We start from the raw sequence: 21,569 nt of genomic DNA on the forward strand, positions 1-21,569 counted from the left end.
TACACTCCAACAGACCTGACCTCAAGCTTAGCATAGACACAGCCCAACAGACCTGACCTCAAGCTTAGCATGGCTACACACAGACCTGACCTCAAGCTTAGCATGACTACACTCCAACAGACCTGACCTCAAGCTTAGCATGGCTAAACTCCAACACATCTGACCTCAATCTTACCATAGCCACACTCCAACAGACCTGACCTCAAGCTTAGCATGGCTACACACAGACCTGACCTCAAGCTTAGCATGGCTACACACAGACCTGACCTCAAGCTCAGCATGGCTACACTCCAACAGACCTGACCTCAGGCTTAGCATGGCTACACTCCAACAGACCTAACCTCAAGCTTAGCATAGACACAGCCCAACAGACCTGACCTCAAGCTCAGCATGGCTACACTCCAACAGACCTAACCTCAAGCTTAGCATAGACACAGCCCAACAGACCTGACCTCAAGCTCAGCATGGCTACACTCCAACAGACCTGACCTCAGGCTTAGCATGGCTACACTCCAACAGACCTAACCTCAAGCTTAGCATAGACACAGCCCAACAGACCTGACCTCAAGCTCAGCATGGCTACACTCCAACAGACCTGACCTCAGGCTTAGCATGGCTACACTCCAACAGACCTAACCTCAAGCTTAGCATAGACACAGCCCAACAGACCTGACCTCAAGCTCAGCATGGCTACACTCCAACAGACCTGACCTCAGGCTTAGCATAGACACAGCCCAACAGACCAGACCTCAAGCTCAGCATGGCTACACTCCAACAGACCTGACCTTAGGCTTAGCATGGCTACACTCCAAAAGACCTGACCTCAAGCTTAGCATGGCTACACTCCAACAGACCTGACCTCAAGCTTAGCATGGCCACACCTCCCTCAGCAATGTGTGACACTCAGAATGACTGGATGGCGAGGGGCGAATGAACCACAGAATCTGATAAGGCTCTCGAAGAAGCAGCCAGAGTTCACAATACATCTATTTACACACGGTCGAGGGACCGTCATGCAGAAACATACTACATTCTTTCATGAGATGGTCACAGACAATAATACAACTGATAAGGTTCGGAGGGTTCCCAAAGGGGCATCAGAGCAGCACGGTAAGATAGCCATTATATTCCAAAAATTCAATCTTTGTAAAAAGAATAAAATAACTGGCCCGCCTCTAAGCCTCACGTTATAGACTCTACATACAGAGCCTTAGTACAGAAGAGTACTGAGCCCGAAGCCGATCTCAGGTGCTGCAGCTGAAAAAAGCAACACATGTCCGAATCCGTGGGCCTCCTCTGGTGCTCCAGCGCAGTCCGCACACAGTACCCCGGGTCAGTGTCTGCTGCCCGCATACACTGCTTTGAAACTCAAATTCTTCTGTCATCCGAAAAGTTGCTCTTCATTCGGTACTTTGAACTCCTCTGAAAGACTAGCACCAATTTCTTTTTAAATGTAGCTTTGAATTGTACCTAACCCTAACACTTCGTGTTTAATCTTTCACGCTGTGATTCAAGATGTCATGAATTGGTGCAGGATGTTGCAAACAGCGACTAGAGGATGATGCAGGGCTTTTTGTCCTTAAAGGGGTTCTCCGACGTTGGTACCCCAACCAACAAGGGGTCATTCTTGGCATTCTGCTCACAGTAGTTCATGAGATCGACGGCTGCTTTGGAGACCTGTAGAAGACAGGCAAAACAGGAGCTAAGAATGACAGACAAGGAGAGATGGCCACATTCAAGGGTGAAGGCTGCAAGAAAGGAATCCATGGCAAAAGCATCACTAAGATGTTGAGAAAGGAAAATGTTACTGACCTCTTACACAAGCATCACATCTCCTCTGCTGCAGTGGATAATTCTGCCACTAGTGCTTCAGTAGAAATGGGGGCAGGAGTACTCAAGGGTGTAAAGAGCTACTCCTTAGAAGGACTCACCAGCCCGCTAGCAGTGTCCTCAGCTCTCCGCCTTGACTCGGTCCAGACTGCGATTCCACTACTGAGTTTGGAAGAGTGAAAGGCGTCGGGAGAAAAAGAATTTGGGAACCAGAGAAACATCTGTCAAAGCATGTTCCAGAGCTACAGACGTTTTTAACATGACTCCATCACAAATATAATATTTCTAACTGTTATTAGATTTTTTTTGTTGTATTTAGTTTGGACAAAGACGTTTAAATGTTGCCCCTGGCGGAAAAAGTGGTGCCAATGTATAGACTTACACACCGGGTGTCATCTAGATTTTCTATGGCGAGACAATGATGATATCTGATACAAAATCTGTGTCCTTCCTGGGCCAAGATACTGAAATCACGATAAGAAAAAGCCTGTGCTGCACATGCCTCAGTGTCGGGCAGAGATCCACCCTCAACTCTGCCTCAGTGTCGCCCAGAGATCACCTGCCTCAGTTTCAAACAGAGATACTCCCTCGACTCTGCCTCTGTGTCGGTCAGAGATACACCCTCGACTTTGCCTCAGTGTCGGTCAGAGATACACCCTCGACTCTGCCTCAGTGTCGATCAGAGATACACCCTTGACTCTGCCTCAGTGTCGATCAGAGATACACCCTCGACTCTGCCTCAGTGTCGGCTAGAGATCACCTGCCTCAGTTTCAAACAGAGATCCTCCCTCGACTCTGCCTCAGTGTCGGTCAGAGATCGTCCCTCGACTCTGCCTCAGTGTCGGTCAGAGATCCTCCCTCGACTCTGCCTCAGTGTCGGTCAGAGATCCTCCCTCGACTCTGCCTCAGTGTCGGTCAGAGATACACCCTCGACTCTGCCTCCGTGTCGGTCAGAGATACACCCTCGACTCTGCCTCAGTGTCGGTCAGAGATCCTCACTCGACTCTACCTCAGTTTCGGTCAGAGATCCTCCCTCAACTCTGCTTCAGTGTCGGTCAGAGATCCTCCCTCGACTCTGCCTCAGTGTCGGTCAGAGATCCTCCCTCAACTCTGCCTCAGTGTCGGTTAGAGATCCTCCCTCGACTCTGCCTCGGTGTCGGTCAGAGATCCTCCCTCGACTCTGCCTCAGTGTCGATCAGAGATACACCCTCGAATCTGCCTCAGTGTCGGTCAGAGATCCTCCCTCGACTCTGCCTCAGTGTCGGTCAGAGATCCTCCCTCGACTCTACCTCAGTGTCGATCAGAGATACACCCTCGACTCTGCCTCAGTGTCGGTCAGAGATACACCCTCGACTCTGCCTCAGTGTCGGTCAGAGATACACCCTCAACTCTGCCTCAGTGTCGGTCAGAGATACACCCTCGACTCTGCCTCAGTGTCGGTCAGAGATACACCCTCGACTCTGCCTCAGTGAATTTGAATTTAAAGGGATTTGTATAGCGCTCGTACACCTGGGGGTTTCTTGGCGCTAGTGTCGGTCAGAGATACACCCTCGACTCTGCCTCAGTGTTGGTCAGAGATACACCCTCAACTCTACCTCAGTGTCAGTCAGAGATCGTCCCTCAACTATGCCTCAGTGTCGATCAGAGATCCTCCCTCGACTCTGCCTCAGTGTCGATCAGAGATACACCCTCGACTCTGCTTTAGTGTCGATCAGAGATACACCCTCGACTCTGCTTCAGTGTCGATCAGAGATACACCCTCGACTCTGCTTTAGTGTCGATCAGAGATACACCCTCGACTCTGCTTCAGTGTCGATCAGAGATACACCCTCGACTCTGCCTCAGTGTCGGTCAGAGATCCTCACTCGACTCTGCCTCAGTGTCGGTCAGAGATCCTCCCTCGACTCTGCCTCAGTGTCGGTCAGAGATCCTCCCTCGACTCTGCCTCAGTGTCGGTCAGAGATCCTCCCTCGACTCTGCCTCAGTGTCGGTCAGAGATCCTCCCTCGACTCTGCCTCAGTGTCGCCCAGAGATCACCTGCCTCAGTTTCAAACAGAGATACTCCCTCGACTCTGCCTCTGTGTCGGTCAGAGATACACCCTCGACTTTGCCTCAGTGTCGGTCAGAGATACACCCTCGACTCTGCCTCAATGTCGATCAGAGATACACCCTTGACTCTGCCTCAGTGTCGATCAGAGATACACCCTTGACTCTGCCTCAGTGTCGATCAGAGATACACCCTCGACTCTGCCTCAGTGTCGGCCAGAGATCACCTGCCTCAGTTTCAAACAGAGATCCTCCCTCGACTCTGCCTCAGTGTCGGTCAGAGATCGTCCCTCGACTCTGCCTCAGTGTCGGTCAGAGATCCTCCCTCGACTCTGCCTCAGTGTCGGTCAGAGATCCTCCCTCGACTCTGCCTCAGTGTCGGTCGGAGATGCTCCCTCAACTCTGCTTCAGTGTCGGTCAGAGATCCTCCCTCGACTCTGCCTCAGTGTCGGTCAGAGATCCTCCCTCGACTCTGCCTCAGTGTCGGTCAGAGATCCTCCCTCGACTCTGCCTCAGTGTCGGTCAGAGATCCTCCCTCGACTCTGCCTCAGTGTCGGTCAGAGATCCTCCCTCTACTCTGCCTCAGTGTCGGTCAGAGATCCTCCCTCGACTCTGCCTCAGTGTCGATCAGAGATACACCCTCGACTCTGCCTCAGAGTCGGTCAGAGATACACCCTCAACTCAGCCTCAGTGTCGGTCAGAGATACACCCTCGACTCTGCCTCAGTGTCGGTCAGAGATACACCCTCGACTCTGCCTCAGTGAATTTGAATTTAAAGAGATTTGTATAGCGCTCGTACACCTGGGGGTTTCTTGGCGCTAGTGTCAGTCAGAGATACACCCTCGACTCTGCCTCAGTGTTGGTCAGAGATACACCCTCGACTCTACCTCAGTGTCGGTCAGAGATCGTCCCTCAACTATGCCTCAGTGTCGATCAGAGATCCTCCCTTGACTCTGCCTCAGTGTCGATCAGAGATACACCCTCGACTCTGCTTTAGTGTCGATCAGAGATACACCCTCGACTCTGCTTCAGTGTCGATCAGAGATACACCCTCGACTCTGCCTCAGTGTCGGTCAGAGATCCTCACTCGACTCTGCCTCAGTGTCGGTCAGAGATCCTCCCTCGACTCTGCCTCAGTGTCGGTCAGAGATCCTCCCTCGACTCTGCCTCAGTGTCGGTCAGAGATCCTCCCTCGACTCCGCCTCAGTGTCGGTCAGAGATACACCCTCGACTCCGCCTCAGTGTCGGTCAGAGATACACCCTCGACTCCGCCTCAGTGTCGGTCAGAGATCCACCTTCGAGTCTGCCTCAGTGTCGGTGAGAGATCATCCCTCGACTCTGTGTCGGATGGAGGTCCTCCCTTGACTCTGCCTCAGTGTCGGTCAGAGATACACCCTAGACTCTGCCTCAGTGTCGGTCAGAGATCGTCCCTCGACTCTGCCTCAGTGTCGGTCAGAGATCCTCCCTCGACTCTGCCTCAGTGTCGGTCAGAGATCCTCCCTCGACTCTGCCTCAGTGTCGGTCAGAGATCCTCCCTCGACTCTGCCTTAGTGTCGGTCAGAGATATACCCTCGACTCTGCCTCACTGTCGGTCAGAGATACACTCTCGACTCTGCCTCAGTGTCGGTCAGAGATCCTCCCTGCACTCTGCCTCAGTGTCGGTCAGAGATCCTCCCTCGACTCTGCTTCATTGTCGGTCAGAGATCCTCCCTCGACTCTGCCTCAGTGTCGGTCAGAGATCCTCCCTCGACTCTGCCTCAGTGTCGGTCAGAGATCCTCCCTCGACTCTGCCTCAGTGTAGGTCAGAGATCCTCCCTCGACTCCGCCTCAGTGTCGATCAGAGATAAACCCTCGACTCCGCCTCAGTGTCGGTCAGAGATCCACCTTCGAGTCTTCCTCAGTGTCGGATGAAGATACTCCTTTGACTCTGCCTCAGTGTCGGTCAGAGATACTGTGAGAAGTTGGCCTGATATGCAGTGCTCACTATTCTAGTGATCACTATGTATCAGTCCAAACAACCCTTATTGATGATTGGTTGTAAGTCAACCTGATAGACCAGCTATCCTAGTAGCATGGATACGAGCAGTCTTCGGGCTAAACTCTAGAGGGCGTGTTAAGCCAGCTGTTATACCATCACATATACCCCTTGAACACCAAGTGAAAGGACACCACAAAAGTGTTATGAAAATAAACAGTGTATTTATTTAGATCACAACAGCCCTGTACTCTTTATGAGGACAGGGTACTAAGCACACAACAAAACTCTTACGAAAATACTTAAGTTAGCACAGTTTACACAAATGCCCGAGGGGCACACAAAACCATATACTATGAAAGTGGAATGCGAAATTACTAGCAGGTAAGTACTGGACTAATAGGCTTTGGAATCGCTAGGACTTGACTACTGAACCTTCAGATTACGAATAGGAGGCCTAGGGGACTCGGGTGCAGAGTGTGCACTCTCACGCGGGATGCGGGTTGCTCCTCTTTTGGAAGGGAGCAAGGGCCAGTCTGGAGCAACCAGACTAGCAGTGGTGATGTCGTCGGTCGTCGTCGGGAAGGCCACAAGCCAGCGGGCTAGTAGCCAGACAATGCGGTGAGCAGCAAAAAGCAGAAGGGCCCCACGCAGATCGTGAAGATGCTGGGGGGCTGGACTTCGGTGCTGGAGCTGCTCAGGGTCGGGGCTTCTCGGACCCCAAAGCACTCACCAGAGGATCCCTCGGCGGTCGTGCTGGATAGAAGTCGTGCAGTTCTGATGATAGCCGGTCCCTCGAGGTCTCGTCGCACCTACGGGTCTCAGCTTAGCTGTAGATGTAGGTAGAGGTCAGAGGTGCCAGGGAAGCCGGGTCTCGTCGAGCTGGTCAGTCGGATTCCGGAGGAAGGACTTGCAGCAAACCGCAGTGTTCTTTAGATGGTGCCTGCGGGTGCAGGGTGACTACTCCTTAGCCACAAGGGAGAAATCTTGAGCAGAGTCTTGAGTTCCTTTCGTAGAAAGTAGTTCTTGATTCAAAGATGATCTAATTTGGAAGGGGGCCCGCTCCTAACTTTGTACTAGGAAAAGGGGTTGACCCGGTGACTAGGTCCTGCCTGTGGGTGGGACTAGGTGGGGGGTGGTTACACCCCTTTCCCATGCCGGGCTTTCCCCAGCTCAGGGGCTGGTGTGCCCCTGGAACTGGTTCTAGCCGGCCTATGCACAGTGAGCACCGGGGTGCCACTTGCAGTCACCTTCCTGTAAAGCCCTGCCTACCCAGGATACACAAAACCCTGTCTGGGATGGTGCTAGCACCGCCCCTGACAGGAAACCCTTTGTCCAAGCTCCCCTCGCTGGAAGGACTCCCAGCTGTAGGGGGTCAGACTTGTGTCTGTGGTGGCTGTAGGAGAGTAGGGTCTGCAATCCTATGATCACCCAGATTTTTTGCTTTTGTTTCACTGGTTTACGACTTTGTCTGGCTGTGGGCCTGCCAATCAGACCCACAGCCTGGCTGTTCTCTCTCTAAATTACAACATGTACCCTAGGTGCATTTACCAATTGGTACTGGGCCACCTTATCAGACCCTGTAACTCAGGGCATAGGTGTACCCAGGGCTGCCAGGGGCTGCAGCATGTATTATGCCACCCCTGGCTGGCCTCCTAAATTTGACACAACTGGCTGCATGACAGCCGGGGCAAAGTCGTGTAATCACCCTTTGCTGTAGGTGTAGTATACCTATACCTAACCCTAAAATGGACACACAGATTCCTATCAGTCACTCCTATGGCAGGCCTTAACAATCCTGAAGGCAGAGTGCTTGGAATCGTGTGAGCTGGTGCTCTGGCATGAGCTGAGCCTGTCTGCAGCTTGCGGAACCAAGTCCTAATAGCTGTTCCATGATATCGCATACCATATACTCTTAAAGTGCATTATAATCCTCGCGGTTAAATGCTAACTTTGGTATTGCTTTATCAAAACATGTCGAGTAAGGTGTCATACGATTTGGAATACTAACCCCTCGCCAATTCTGGCGACGGGGTTAGCATTCCACCCTTCTAGAGGGACACGACATGTATGTAACTGTGAACCCCGGTTAAAGTTAACTAAAGCCTCAGCTCCACAAAATGGATGCTGCCACCACAGACACGAGTCTGACCTCCTGCTGCTGGGAGTCCTTCCAGCGAGGGAGGCTTGGACAAAGGGTTTCCTGTCCGGGGCGGTGCTAGCACCATCCCAGACATGGTTTTGTGTATCCTGGGTAGGCAGGGCTTTTCAGGAAGGTGACTGCTGAGTGGCACCCCGGTGCTCACTACGCATAGGCCAGTCAGAACCAGTTCCAGGGGCACACCAGCCCCTGGCCTGGGGAAGTCCGGCAGGGGAGAGGGGTGTAACCACCCCCCTCCTGGTCCCACCCATAGGCAGGACCTAGTCACCGGGTCAGCCCCCTTTTTTAGTATAAAGATGGGAGCGGCCCCCCTGTTCAAATTAGATCATCTTTGGAATCAAGACACGACTTTCTGCGAAAGACATCAAGATTTCTTCATCAAGATTCTCCCTTGTGGCTAAGGAGTAGTCACCCTGCATCCGCAGGCACCATCCTAAGAACACTGCGGTCTGCTGCAAGTCCTTCATCACGAATCCGACGACCCAGCTCGACGAGACCCGGCTTCCCTGGCACCTCTGACCTCTACTCACCTCTACAGCAAAGCTGAGAACTGTGAGTGCGACGAGACCTCGAGGGACCGACGATCGCCAAGACTGCACGACTTCTTTGTAACAAGCCCACCGAGTCTTCCACTGGTGAGTGCTTTGGGGTCCGAGAAGCCCCAACCCTGCGCAGCTCCAGCACCCAAGATCAGCCTCCCTGCATCTCCACGATCTGCGTGGGGCCCTTCTGCTGTTTGCTGTGCACCGCGTTGTTTGGCTACTAGCCGGCTGGCTTGTGGCCTTCTGAACGACGCCCGACGACATCACTGCTGCTGGTCTGGTTGCTCCAGACTGGCCCTTGCTTCCTTCTTCAAGAGAGGCACCCCGGACCCTCCTGGTCCACTCCAGACGCCATTTTAGGTCCACCGCGTGGGCTTGAATTTGCCAAGGCTTTGTTGCCCAATCCTGGGTCCAGCGACGCCGACAGCTTCAATCTTCGTGGGACAGCTCGCTCCTCCATCCTGGTCGCAGACAACGCCTCCTGGTCCGTGAGATCTGCGAGCACAGCGTCACCCACTCACCTAGTCGAGGTGGCTACCCTCCGGTGCCCTCCTGGTGCCCACTGACTACTGGCTAGTAGTCTCGAACTTGGTCCCCTCTGCTTTCAAGTGTCATCTTCCATCGATCCAGGCTTGGATCCACCGAACTTTCTTCACTGGTCGCCTGCCAGCAACTTCTTTCTTCCTGGCTCCTGGTCCGTCTACGAGGATTCCCGACGTCTTTTCAGACCTATGCAGCTGCAGCCCCTGGGCTAGGTAACTTCGGCATTTCGGTGCCCCAGCATAGCCTCACTATCCAAGGGTCCGAATCCACTTTCGTTTTCCTCCTACCAGGTCGGGTTCACCCGAGAACACTAACTTTGTCATTACTAGCTACCATAGACTTTGTCCCGCATCCCGCGTGAGAGTGCACACTCTGCACCCGAGTCCCCTGGGTCTCCTAGAAGTAATCTGAAGATTCTATAGTCAAGATCTAGCGATTCCAAAGCCTATTAGTACTGTACTTACCTGCTAGTAATTTCGCATTCCACTTTCAGAGTATATGGTTTTCCGTGCCCCTCGGGCATTTGTATATACTGTGCTAACTTAAGTATTTTCGTAAGAGTTTTGTTTTGTGCTTAGTACCCTGTCCTCATAAAGAGTACAGGGCTGTTGCGATTCTTAATAAATATCTTGTTTATTTTCATAACACTTGTGTGGTGTCCTTTCACTGGGTATTCAAGGGGTATATGTGTGGTATAACAGCTGGCTTAACACGCCCTCTCGAGTCTTTAGCCTTAGACTGCTCGTATCCACGCTACTAGGATAGCTGGTCTATAAGGTTGACTTACAACCAATCATCAATAAGGGTTGCTGGACTGATACATAGTGTTCACTAGAGTAGTGAGCACTGCTTATCAGGCCACCTTCTCACAGTGGCAGCATCCATTTTGTGATGCTGAGGCTCTAGTTAACTTTAACCGGGGTTCAGGGTTACATACATGTCGTGTCCCTCTAGAAGGGTGGAATGCTAACTCCGTCGCCAGAATTGGCGAGGGGTTAGTATTCCAATTCGTATGACACCTTACTGGACATGTTTTGATAAAGCGATACCAGAGTTGGCATATAACCGCGAGGATTATAATGCACTTAAGAGTATATGGTACGCGTTATCATGGAACAGCTATTAGGACTTGATTCCACAAGCTGCAGACGGGCTCAGCTCATGCCAGAGCACCATCTCACATGATTCCAAGCAATCTGCCTTCAGGATTGTTAAGGCCTGCCATAGGAGTGACTCACAGGAATCTATGTGTCCATTTTAGGTTTAGATATAGGTATACTATATCTAAAGCAAAGGGTGATTACACCACCCTGCCCCAGCTGTCAAGCAGCCAGTTGTGTCAGATTTAGATGGCCAGCCAGGGGTGGCATAATACATGCTGCAGCCCCTGGTAGGCCCTGGGTACACCTATGCCCTGTGTACAGAGTCTAATAAGGTGGCCCAGTACCAATTGGTAATGCACCTAAGGTAGATGCTTACAATTTAGTGAGAGAACAGCTAGGCTGTGGGTCTGATTAGCAGGCCCACAGCCAGGGAAAGTCGTAAACCAGTGAAACAAAAGCAAAAAAATCTGGGTGATCATAGGATTGCAGACCTTACTCTCCTACATGACCCCCCCCCCCAAACTTTGGGACAATAAACTAACCTTGACCAGGTGAGTCTTCTTGCTCTAAGTGGAAATACCTGGAGAGCCCATCTGCATTGCCATGATCAGTGCCAGGTCTATGCTCCACTGTAAAGTCCATCCCCTGTAGGGAAATGGACCACCTAAGCAGTTTGGGGTTTTCACCCTTCATCTGATTTAGCCACAAGAGGGGCTTATGGTCTGTCTGAATCTTGAAATGAGTGCCAAACAAGTATAGCCTCAGTTTCTTCAGGGCCCAGACCACAGCAAAGGCCTCCCTCTCAATAGCTGACCAATTTTTCTCTCTGGGGGTCAGCCTTCTGCTAATGAAAGCAATTGGCTGGTCCTGACCATCAAAATTCAGTTGAGATAGAACAGCTCCCACACCCAACTCAGAAGCATCTGTTTGGACAATGAATGGTTTGGAGTAGTCTGGACTCTTGAGGATAGGTGCTGTGCACATGGCCTGCTTTAGGTCATCGAATGCTTTCTGACAGCCTGCTGTCCACTGAACCTTTTTTGGCATTTTCTTACTTGTCAGTTCATTAAGTGGAGTCACAATTAATCCATAATTTCTGACAAACTTTCTGTAGTAACCAGTCAGGCCCAAGAAAGCTCGAACCTGAGTCTGGGTGGTTGGAGGAGCCCAGTCCCTGATTGACTGTATTTTACTCTCCAGTGGTTGAACTTGGCCTCCACCTACAAGGTGGCCCAAGTACACAACCTGTGTCTGCCCTATCTGGCACTTTGTGGCCTTGATAGTGAGACCTGCTGCTTGCAGTGCCTCTAACACTTTCCTCAGGTGGACCAGGTGATTCTCCCAGGTGGAACTAAAGACAGCTATATCATCTAGATATGCTGCACAGAAGTCATCCAGCCCAGTGAGAACATGATTCACCAACCTTTGGAAGGTGGCAGGTGCATTTTTCAAACCAAAGGGCATTACCACAAATTGATAATGCCCACCAGGGGTAGAAAATGCTGTTTTGGGCTTGGCATCCTCAGCTAACCTGATTTGCCAATACCCAGCTGTCAGGTCAAATGTACTTAAGTAGTTGGCAGAAGCCAATCTATCTATAAGCTCATCTGCCCTTGGTATTGGGTGGGCATCAGTCTTAGTGACTGCATTGAGACCCCTGTAGTCTATGCAGAACCTCATCTCTTTCTTACCACCCTGGGTGAGAGGTTTTTGCACTAGAACTACTGGACTAGCCCAAGGGCTATCTGAGGGTTCAATGACTCCCAACTCCAACATTTTCTGCACTTCTGTTTTGATGCAGTCTCTAACATGATCAGGCTGCCTGTAGATTTTACTCTTAACTGGCAAGCTGTCCCCAGTGTCAACCTCATGGGTACACCAATTGGTTTGGCTGGGTGTTAGAGAGAACATATGCCTGAAAGATTGAAGAACTTGTTTGCAATCTTTCTGTTGATGTTCAGAGAGGCTGCCACAAAAGACAACACCATCTACTGATCCATCATCAGGATTCTGAGTGAGCAGGTCTGGGAGAGGGTCACTCTCTTCCTCCTGTCCCTCATCTATGGCCATGAGCAAGCTCATGTCCTTCCTGTCGACATATGCTTTGAGCCTGTTAACATGGAGCACCCTGTGGGGGCTCCTGGGAGTTCCAAGGTCCACCAGGTAGGTGACCTCTCCCTTTTGCTCAAGGATTGTGTGGGGCCCAGACCATTTGTCTTTGAGTGCTGCTGGGGCCACTGGCTCCAACACCCACACCTTCTGTCCAGGCTGATACACAGTCAGGACAGCCTTTTGGTCATGCCAAGCTTTTTGGAGTTCTTGGCTTGCCTTAAGGTTTTCAGATGCCTTCTCCATATACTCAGCCATCCTGGAGCGGAGACCAAGTACATAGTCCACTATGCTGGTTGCAGGCTTTTTGAGAGGTCTCTCCCATCCTTCCTTCACCAAGCACAGGGGTCCTCTTACAGGATGCCCATACAAAAGTTCAAAAGGGCTGTAGCCAACCCCCTTCTGTGGGACCTCTCTGTAAGCAAACAGAAGGCAGGGAATCAGGACATCCCATCTACGCCTGAGCTTTTCAGGTAGTCCATGAATCATCCCTTTTAGGGTCCTGTTGAACCTTTCAACAAGCCCATTGCACTGTGGGTGATAGGGTGTGGTGAACTTGTAGTTCACACCACATTCCTTCCACATAGCAGTTAGATAGCTTGACATGAAGTTTGCACCTCTGTCAGAGACAACCTCCTTAGGGAAGCCCACTCTGGAGAACACTCCAACTAGGGCCCTTGCCACTACAGGTGCTGTAGTGGTCCTAAGTGGAATAGCTTCAGGATACCTGGTGGCATGATCCACTACCACCAGTATAAACTTGTGCCCTGATGCCGTCTGGGGTTCCATTGGACCAACAATGTCAATCCCCACTCTTTCAAAGGGCACCCCCACCACATGCATTGGTATAAGGGGGGCCTTTGTTGTGCCACCTGACTGACCACTGGCTTGGAAAGTGACACAGGAGCGACAAAACTCCTTGGTATCTTCATTCATATGAGGCCAGTGAAAGTGTGAGACAAGCCTGTCCCAAGTCTTTGTCTGGCCTAAGTGTCCTGCTAAGGGAATCTCTTGGGCCAAGGTAAGAAGGAAACCTCTCTGAGACAAGGGGATAACCAGCCTCCTGGCCATGCCAAGCTTGGGGTCTCTTGCCTCAGTGTACAGGAGTCCATCATCCCAGTATACCTTGTGGGTACCTGTGGCGTTCCCAGCAGCCTCAGCAGCAGCCTGCTGTCTGAGGGGTTCAAGGGAAGGGCAGTCTAACTGGTCCTTCCCCAGGTCTTCCCTTGAGGGGCCACCTGAACCCAGAAATTCAACTTGATCAAGTTCGAACTCTTTAGGCTCAGTTTCCCTCAATGCCTGTAGGTCAGCCTCCTCTGAGACTTGATCCACAACCTGGGGCAAGGGGGAAGGCAATGCCTTAACCCTACTGCTCTTCTTCTTGGAAGGTGGCTGGTCCATTGTTCCAGGATCCAGCACCTGTTCAGTGGGGCATCTTCTGGCCTGTGACCTAGTCACAGCAAGCACATGTGCTGGCAAGCCTAACATCTCCATGTGAGTCCTATGCTCCACTTCTGACCATTGTGATGACTCCAAATCATTGCCCAACAAACAATCCACTGGGAGGTCTGAACTAACTACAACCTTCTTTTGGCCACCTACCCCTCCCCAGGAGAAAGCAACAATTGCCATACTATGGCTGGTAGTGACATTGCTTGCATTGGTCACCAGGAAATCTGTACCTGGCATGATCTGTCCAGGGTCCACAAAGTTAGGTGTCACTATTGTGACACTGGCACAAGTGTCCCTATAGGCCTGAGCCATTTTGCCATTGATAAAAGGTGTCTGTCTGTATTTGCCCAAAGTATTGGGACTTACATCAGGGGATATATCCACATCCCCTGTACAAACAAGGACAGCCTGAGTGAGTGTGCCAACTAAGTTGTCATACCCCTCAGAACCCAAGGTTAACCCAACTAGTCCCTTGGGAGGTGCACTACCACTGCTGACTGTACTAGGGGGCACAGGTGCCTTAGGGGCTGCAGTGGCAGGAGTCTGCCCTCCTCCTTTCTTGGTGCACTCACTAAACCAGTGAGTTTTACTTTTACAGTACTGGCACCACCTTTTAGACTGGCCTTCTTGAGTCTTCTTCTTCTGGGAAGCCTGACCCCCACCCTCTTTGGATTGTTGGGGACCTGTCGAAGACTTCTGGTCATTTTCACCTTTAATATCTTTACCCTTCTAGTCTGCTTTCTTCTAACCACCCTGGTTCTGGCCCTGGTTCTGCTTAACTCTTGTTCTGACCCATCTGTCTGCCTTCTTTCCCAATTCTTGGAGAGAGGTCAGATCTGAGTCAACAAGATGCTGATGCAACAACTGGTTCTGACAATTGTTTAAAATTTGTTCTCTCATGATCGAATTGTACAATCCTGTATAATCAGTAACCTTACTGCCCAGCAACCAGCCCTCCAAAGCCCTAGTGGCACAATCTACAAAATCAGACCAATCCTGAGACTGAATTTTCTGGGTATCCCTGAACAGCAACCTGTACTGCTCAGAGGTTAGGCCAAACCCATCAATCGCTGTGTTCTTCAGGACATGGTAATTGTTAGCATCCTCAGCTCTAGTAGTGAGGAGCTTATCTCTACCTTTACCTTCAAAGGAGAGCCACAAGATAGCTTCCCACTGACTTTGGGGAACACCCTGCACAGTGCAGGCCCTCTCCAAAGCAGTTATCCATTTGTGGATGTCATCCCCTTGTTTAAAAGGGGGCACTATCTTACTCAGGTGTCTTGTATCAAAACTCCTGTCCCTATTACTAGGTATAATGCTGCCACCAGTGGGTTTTGTCCCACTCAATTCTTGCTCTCTAGCAAAGGCAAGTCTCTCTTTGGCCAGGGCAAGTTCTTCCCTTTCAATCCTCAGATTGACTTCACTCACTTTAGCTTCATACACTCTCCTCTGAGGGGATGTCATCCCTCTGTGAGAAGATGTCTGAGAGCCATTGGTTCGAATGGATCTGTTAGAGCCTCTGGAAAGAGACCTAACTCGTCCATTCCCAATGTTAAGCTGGCCTGAGAGTGGGCCTGGGGGTCCCCCAAATCCATTCTCATGCCAACTTAAGTTGGACCTGGTTAGTCTACTGACCTCTCCCTGTCCTTTGTCTGCCTCATCCTCAGATGGCTCTGGATCCTCATCCTCCTCTTCACCTTCTGCAGAGAGATGAATGAGGTCAGGGTCACCTGTGGTTCCCTCTAGGGCAGGCATAGTCCCATCTGGATTAGAAGGGTCTGGGTTACCAGCCCTCCTGGCATCATAAGTCTCTAAGAGACCAATCAGAAATGGGATTGTAGGGTTAGAACCCTGTTTCAGCTTCCTGGAGGTACACACTTGTCTCATCTCCTGGAAGCAAGAGCAGCATATCTGGAAGTGACCAGTGGAAGGTCGACTGACACAAGGGGAGACTCAGAGTTTCCTCCTTTGTCTGACATGCTGATTCTAGTGTGGTGTAAGTGATGCACCTACCTACACTATATGTTTGCCTACTGATCCCTTGCTAAGAGTTGTAGCCAAGGTGTGCTAAGCCTTGAGGAGCTACAACAGCTGGTTCAGTAGAACTCAGAGTATTCTAAGCGAAGTTATATGTACCTGGAGTACCTATGTGATCTTTCACAAGATATTCTTAGGATACGTGTGGTAAAACAACAGCAAGCTCAAATCCCAACCGCTGCTCACCAATGTGAGAAGTTGGCCTGATATGCAGTGCTCACTATTCTAGTGATCACTATGTATCAGTCCAAACAACCCTTATTGATGATTGGTTGTAAGTCAACCTGATAGACCAGCTATCCTAGTAGCAAGGATACGAGCAGTCTTCGGGCTAAACTCTAGAGGGCGTGTTAAGCCAGCTGTTATACCATCACATATACCCCTTGAACACCAAGTGAAAGGACACCACACAAGTGTTATGAAAATAAACAGTGTATTTATTTAGATCACAACAGCCCTGTACTCTTTATGAGGACAGGGTACCAAGCACCCAACAAAACTCTTACGAAAATACTTAAGTTAGCACAGTTTACACAAATGCCCGAGGGGCACACAAAACCATATACTATGAAAGTGGAATGCGAAATTACTAGCAGGTAAGTACTGGACTAATAGGCTTTGGAATCGCTAGGACTTGACTACTGAACCTTCAGATTACGAATAGGAGGCCTAGGGGACTCGGGTGCAGAGTGTGCACTCTCACGCGGGATGCGGGACAAAGTCTATGGAGGCTAGTAAAGCAAAAGTTAGTGTTCTCGGGCGAACCCGACCTGGTAGGAGGAAAACGAAAGTGGATCTGGACCCTTGGATAGTGAGGCTATGCTGGGGCACCGAAATGCCGAAGTTACCTAGCCCAGGGGCTGCAGCTGCATAGGTCTGAAAAGACGTCGGAATCCTCGGTGACGAACCAGGAGCCTGAAGAAAGAAGTTGCTGGCAGGCGACCAGTGAAGAGAGTTTGAGTGATCCAAGCCTGGATCGAAGATGGATGACACCTAAAAGCAGAGGGGACCAAGTTCTTATTCACTAGCCAGTGAATAGGTGGGCACCAGGATGGCACCGGATGGTAGTCACCTCGACTAGGTGAGTGGGCGACGCTGGGCTCTGCCGTCTCACGGACCAGGAGGCGTTGTTGGCGACCAGGATGGAGGTGCGAGCTGTCCCACGATGGTTGATGCTGTCGACGTCGCTGGACCCAGGATTGGGCAACAAAGCCTTGGCAAATTCAAGCCCACGCGGTGGACTCAAAATGGCGTCTGGAGTGGACCAGGAGGGTCCGGGTTGCTCCTCTTTTGGAAGGGAGCAAGGGCCAGTCTGGAGCAACCAGACTAGCAGTGGTGATGTCGTCGGGAAGGCCACAAGCCAGCGGGCTAGTAGCCAGACAACGCGGTGAGCAGCAAAAAGCAGAAGGGCCCCACGCAGATCGTGGAGATCCTGGGGGGCTGGACTTCGGTGCTGGAGCTGCTCAGGGTCGGGGCTTCTCGGACCCCAAAGCACTCACCAGAGGATCCCTCGGCGGTCGTGCTGGATAGAAGTCGTGCAGTTCTGATGATAGCCGGTCCCTCGAGGTCTCGTCGCACCTACGGGTCTCAGCTTAGCTGTAGATGTAGGTAGAGGTCAAAGGTGCCAGGGAAGCCGGGTCTCGTCGAGCAGGTCAGTCGGATTCCGGAGGAAGGACTTGCAGCAAACCGCAGTGTTCTTTAGATGGTGCCTGCGAGTGCAGGGTGACTACTCCTTAGCCACAAGGGAGAAATCTTGAGAAGAGTCTTGAGTTCCTTTCGTAGAAAGTAGTTCTTGATTCAAAGAGGATCTAATTTGGAAGGGGGCCCGCTCCTAACTTTATACCAGGAAAAGGGGCTGACCCGGTGACTAGGTCCTGCCTATGGGTGGGACTAGGTGGGGGTGGTTACACCCCTTTCCCATGCCGGGCTTTCCCCAGCTCAGGGGCTGGTGTGCCCCTGGAACTGGTTCTAGCCGGCCTATGCACAGTGAGCACCGGGGTGCCACTTGCAGTCACCTTCCTGTAAAGCCCTGCCTACCCAGGATACACAAAACCCTGTCTGGGATGGTGCTAGCACCGCCCGGACAGGAAACCCTTTGTCCAAGCTCCCCTCGCTGGAAGGACTCCCAGCTGTAGGGGGTCAGACTTGTGTCTGTGGTGGCAGCATCCATTTTGTGATGCTGAGGCTCGAGTTAACTTTAACCGGGGTTCAGGGTTACATACATGTTGTGTCCCTCTAGAAGGGTGGAATGCTAACCCCGTCGCCAGAATCGGCGAGGGGTTAGTATTCCAATTCGTATGACACCTTACTCGACATGTTTTGATAAAGCGATACCAGAGTTGGCATATAACCGCAAGGATTATAATGCACTTAAGAGTATATGGTACACGTTATCATGGAACAGCTATTAGGACTTGATTCCGCAAGCTGCAGACGGGCTCAGCTCATGCCAGAGCACCAACTCACATGATTCCAAGCACTCTGCCTTCAGGATTGTTAAGGCCTGCCATAGGAGTGACTCACAGGAATCTATGTGTCCATTTTAGGTTTAGATATAGGTATACTATATCTAAAGCAAAGGGTGATTACACCACCTTGCCCCAGCTGTCAAGCAGCCAGTTGTGTCAGATTTAGATGGCCAGCCAGGGGTGGCATAATACATGCTGCAGCCCCTGGTAGGCCCTGGGTACACCTATGCCCTGTGTACAGAGTCTAATAAGGTGGCCCAGTACTAATTGGTAATGCACCTAAGGTACATGCTTACAATTTAGTGAGAGAACAGCTAGGCTGTGGGTCTGATTAGCAGGTCCACAGCCAGGGAAAGTCGTGAACCAGTGAAACAAAAGCAAAAAAATCTGGGTGATCATAGGATTGCAGACGCTACTCTCCTACAGATACACCCTCGACTCTGCCTCAGTGTCGGACGGAGATCCTCCCTTGACTCTGCCTCAGTGTCGGTCAGAGATCCTATCTCGACTCTGCCTCAGTGTCAGTCAGAGATCCTATCTCGACTCTGCCTCAGTGTCAGTCAGAGATCCTCCCTTGACTCTGCCTCAGTGTCGGTCAGAGATCCTCCCTTGACTCTGCCTCAGTGTCGGTCAGAGATCCTATCTCGACTCTGCCTCAGTGTCAGTCAGAGATCCTATCTCGACTCTGCCTCAGTGTCGGTCAGAGATCCTATCTCGACTCTGCCTCAGTGTCAGTCAGGGATCCTCCCTTGACTCTGCCACAGTGTCGGTCAGAGATCCTCCCTTGACTCTGCCTCAGTGTCGGTCAGTAATCCGCCCTCGACTCTGCCTCAGTGTCGGTCAGAGATAGACCCTCGACTATGCCTCAGTGTCGGTCAGAGATCCTCCCTCGACTCTGCCATCAGTGTCGGTCAGAGATACACCCTCGACTCTGCCTCAGTGTCGGTCAGAGATACACCCTCGACTCTGCCTCAGTGTCGGTCAGAGATACACCCTCGACTCTGCCTCAGTGTCGGTCAGAGATACACCCTCGACTCTGCCTCAGTGTCGGTCAGAGATACACCCTCGACTCTGCCTCACTGTCGGTCGGAGATACACTCTCGACTCTGCCTCAGTGTCGGTCAGAGATCACCTGCCTCATTGTCGGTCAGAGATCCTCCCTCGACTCTGCCTCAGTGTCAGCCAGAGATCCTCCCTCGACTCTGCCTCAGTGTCGGTCAGAGATCCTCCCTCGACTCTGCCTCAGTGTCGGTCAGAGATCCTCCCTCGACTCTGCCTCAGTGTCGGTCAGAGATACACCCTCGACTCTGCCTCAGTGTCGGTCAGAGATACACCTTCGACTCTGCCTCAGTGTCGGATGGAGATCCTCCCTTGACTCTGCCTCAGTGCCGGTCAGAGATACACACACGACTCTGCCTCAGTGTTGGACGGAGATCCTCCCTCGACTCTGCCTCAGTATTGGACGGAGATTCTCCCTCGACTATGCCTCAGTCGGAGATCCTCCCTCGACTCTGCCTCAGTGTCGGTCAGAGATCCTCCCTCGACTCTGCCTCAGTGTCGGTCAGAGATCCTCCCTCGATTCTGCCTCAGTGTCGGTCAGAGATACACCCTCGACTCTGCCTCAGTGTCGGTCAGAGATACACCCTCGACTCTGCCTCAGTGTCGGTCAGAGATACACTCTCGACTCTGCCTCAGTGTCGGTCAGAGATCACCTGCCTCATTGTCGGTCAGAGATCCTCCCTCGACTCTGCCTCAGTGTCAGCCAGAGATCCTCCCTCGACTCTGCCTCAGTGTCGGTCAGAGATCCTCCCTCGACTCTGCCTCAGTGTCGGTCAGAGATCCTCCCTCGACTCTGCCTCAGTGTCGGTCAGAGATACACCCTCGACTCTGCCTCAGTGTCGGTCAGAGATACACCTTCGACTCTGCCTCAGTGTCGGATGGAGATCCTCCCTTGACTCTGCCTCAGTGCCGGTCAGAGATACACACACGACTCTGCCTCAGTGTTGGACGGAGATCCTCCCTCGACTCTGCCTCAGTATTGGACGGAGATTCTCCCTCGACTATGCCTCAGTCGGAGATCCTCCCTCGACTCTGCCTCAGTGTCGGTCAGAGATCCTCCCTCGACTCTGCCTCAGTGTCGGTCAGAGATCCTCCCTCGATTCTGCCTCAGTGTCGGTCAGAGATACACCCTCGACTCTGCCTCAGTGTCGGTCAGAGATACACCCTCGACTCTGCCTCAGTGTCGGTCAGAGATACACCCTCGACTCTGCCTCACTGTCGGTCAGAGATACACCCTCGACTCTGCCTCAGTGTCGGTCAGAGATCCTCCCTCGACTCTGCCTCAGTGTCGGTCAGAGATCCTCCCTCGACTCTGCCTCAGTGTCGGTCAGAGATCCTTCCTTGACTCAGCCTCAGTGTTAGTCAGAGTTCCTCCCTTGACTCTGCCTCAGTGTCGGTCAGTAATCCGCCTTCGACTCTGCCTCAGTGTCGGTCAGAGATAGACCCTCGACTATGCCTCAGTGTCTGTCAGAGATCCTCCCTCGACTCTGCCTCAGTGTCGGTCAGAGATCCTCCCTCGACGCTGCCTCAGTGTCGGTCAGAGATCCTCCCTCGACTCTGGCTCAGTGTCGGTCAGAGATACACCCTCGACTCTGGCTCAGTGTCGGTCAGAGATACACCCTCGACTCTGGCTCAGTGTCAGTCAGAGATACACCCTCGACTCTGGCTCAGTGTCGGTCAGAGATACACCCTCGACTGTGGCTCAGTGTCGGTCAGAGATACACCCTCGACTCTGCCTCAATGTCGGATGGAGATCCTCCCTTGACTATGCCTCAGTGTCGGTCAGAGATACACCCTTGACTATGCCTCAGTGTCGGTCAGAGATACACCCTTGACTATGCCTCAGTGTCGGTCAGAGATCCTCCCTCGACTCTGCCTCAGTGTCGGTCAGTAATCCGCCTTCGACTCTGCCTCAGTGTCGGTCAGAGATAGACCCTCGACTATGCCTCAGTGTCTGTCAGAGATCCTCCCTCGACTCTGCCTCAGTGTCAGTCAGAGATACACCCTCAACTCTGCCTCAGTGTCGGTCAGAGATACACCCTCGACTCTGCCTCAGTGTCGGTCAGAGATACACCCTCGACTCTGCCTCGGTGTCGGTCAGAGATACACCCTCGACTCTGCCTCAGTGTCGGACAGAGATCCTCCGTCGACTCTGCCTCAGTGTCGGACAGAGATCCTCCCTCGACTCTGCCTCAGTGTCGGTCAGAGATCCTCCCTCGACTCTGCCTCAGTGTCGGTCAGAGA

General features: G+C 51.9%; 1 protein-coding gene across 1 annotated transcript in view; it reads right to left on the reverse strand.

Moving 5' to 3' along the window:
* Nucleotides 1-569: 569 nt before the first annotated feature.
* Nucleotides 570-21,569, reverse strand: part of GNG7 (G protein subunit gamma 7) — a 212,594-nt gene continuing 191,594 nt past the window's right edge. The window contains exon 3 of the mRNA XM_086947830.1: nucleotides 570-1,677. Coding sequence (XP_086803956.1) covers nucleotides 1,552-1,677 — 126 coding nt within the window. The 3' untranslated portion in view covers nucleotides 570-1,551. The remainder of the gene's footprint in view (nucleotides 1,678-21,569) is intronic.

Source organism: Lissotriton vulgaris (genome assembly GCF_964263255.1).
Source record: "Lissotriton vulgaris chromosome 12 unlocalized genomic scaffold, aLisVul1.2 SUPER_12_unloc_1, whole genome shotgun sequence".
Lineage (NCBI taxonomy): Eukaryota > Metazoa > Chordata > Amphibia > Caudata > Salamandridae > Lissotriton > Lissotriton vulgaris.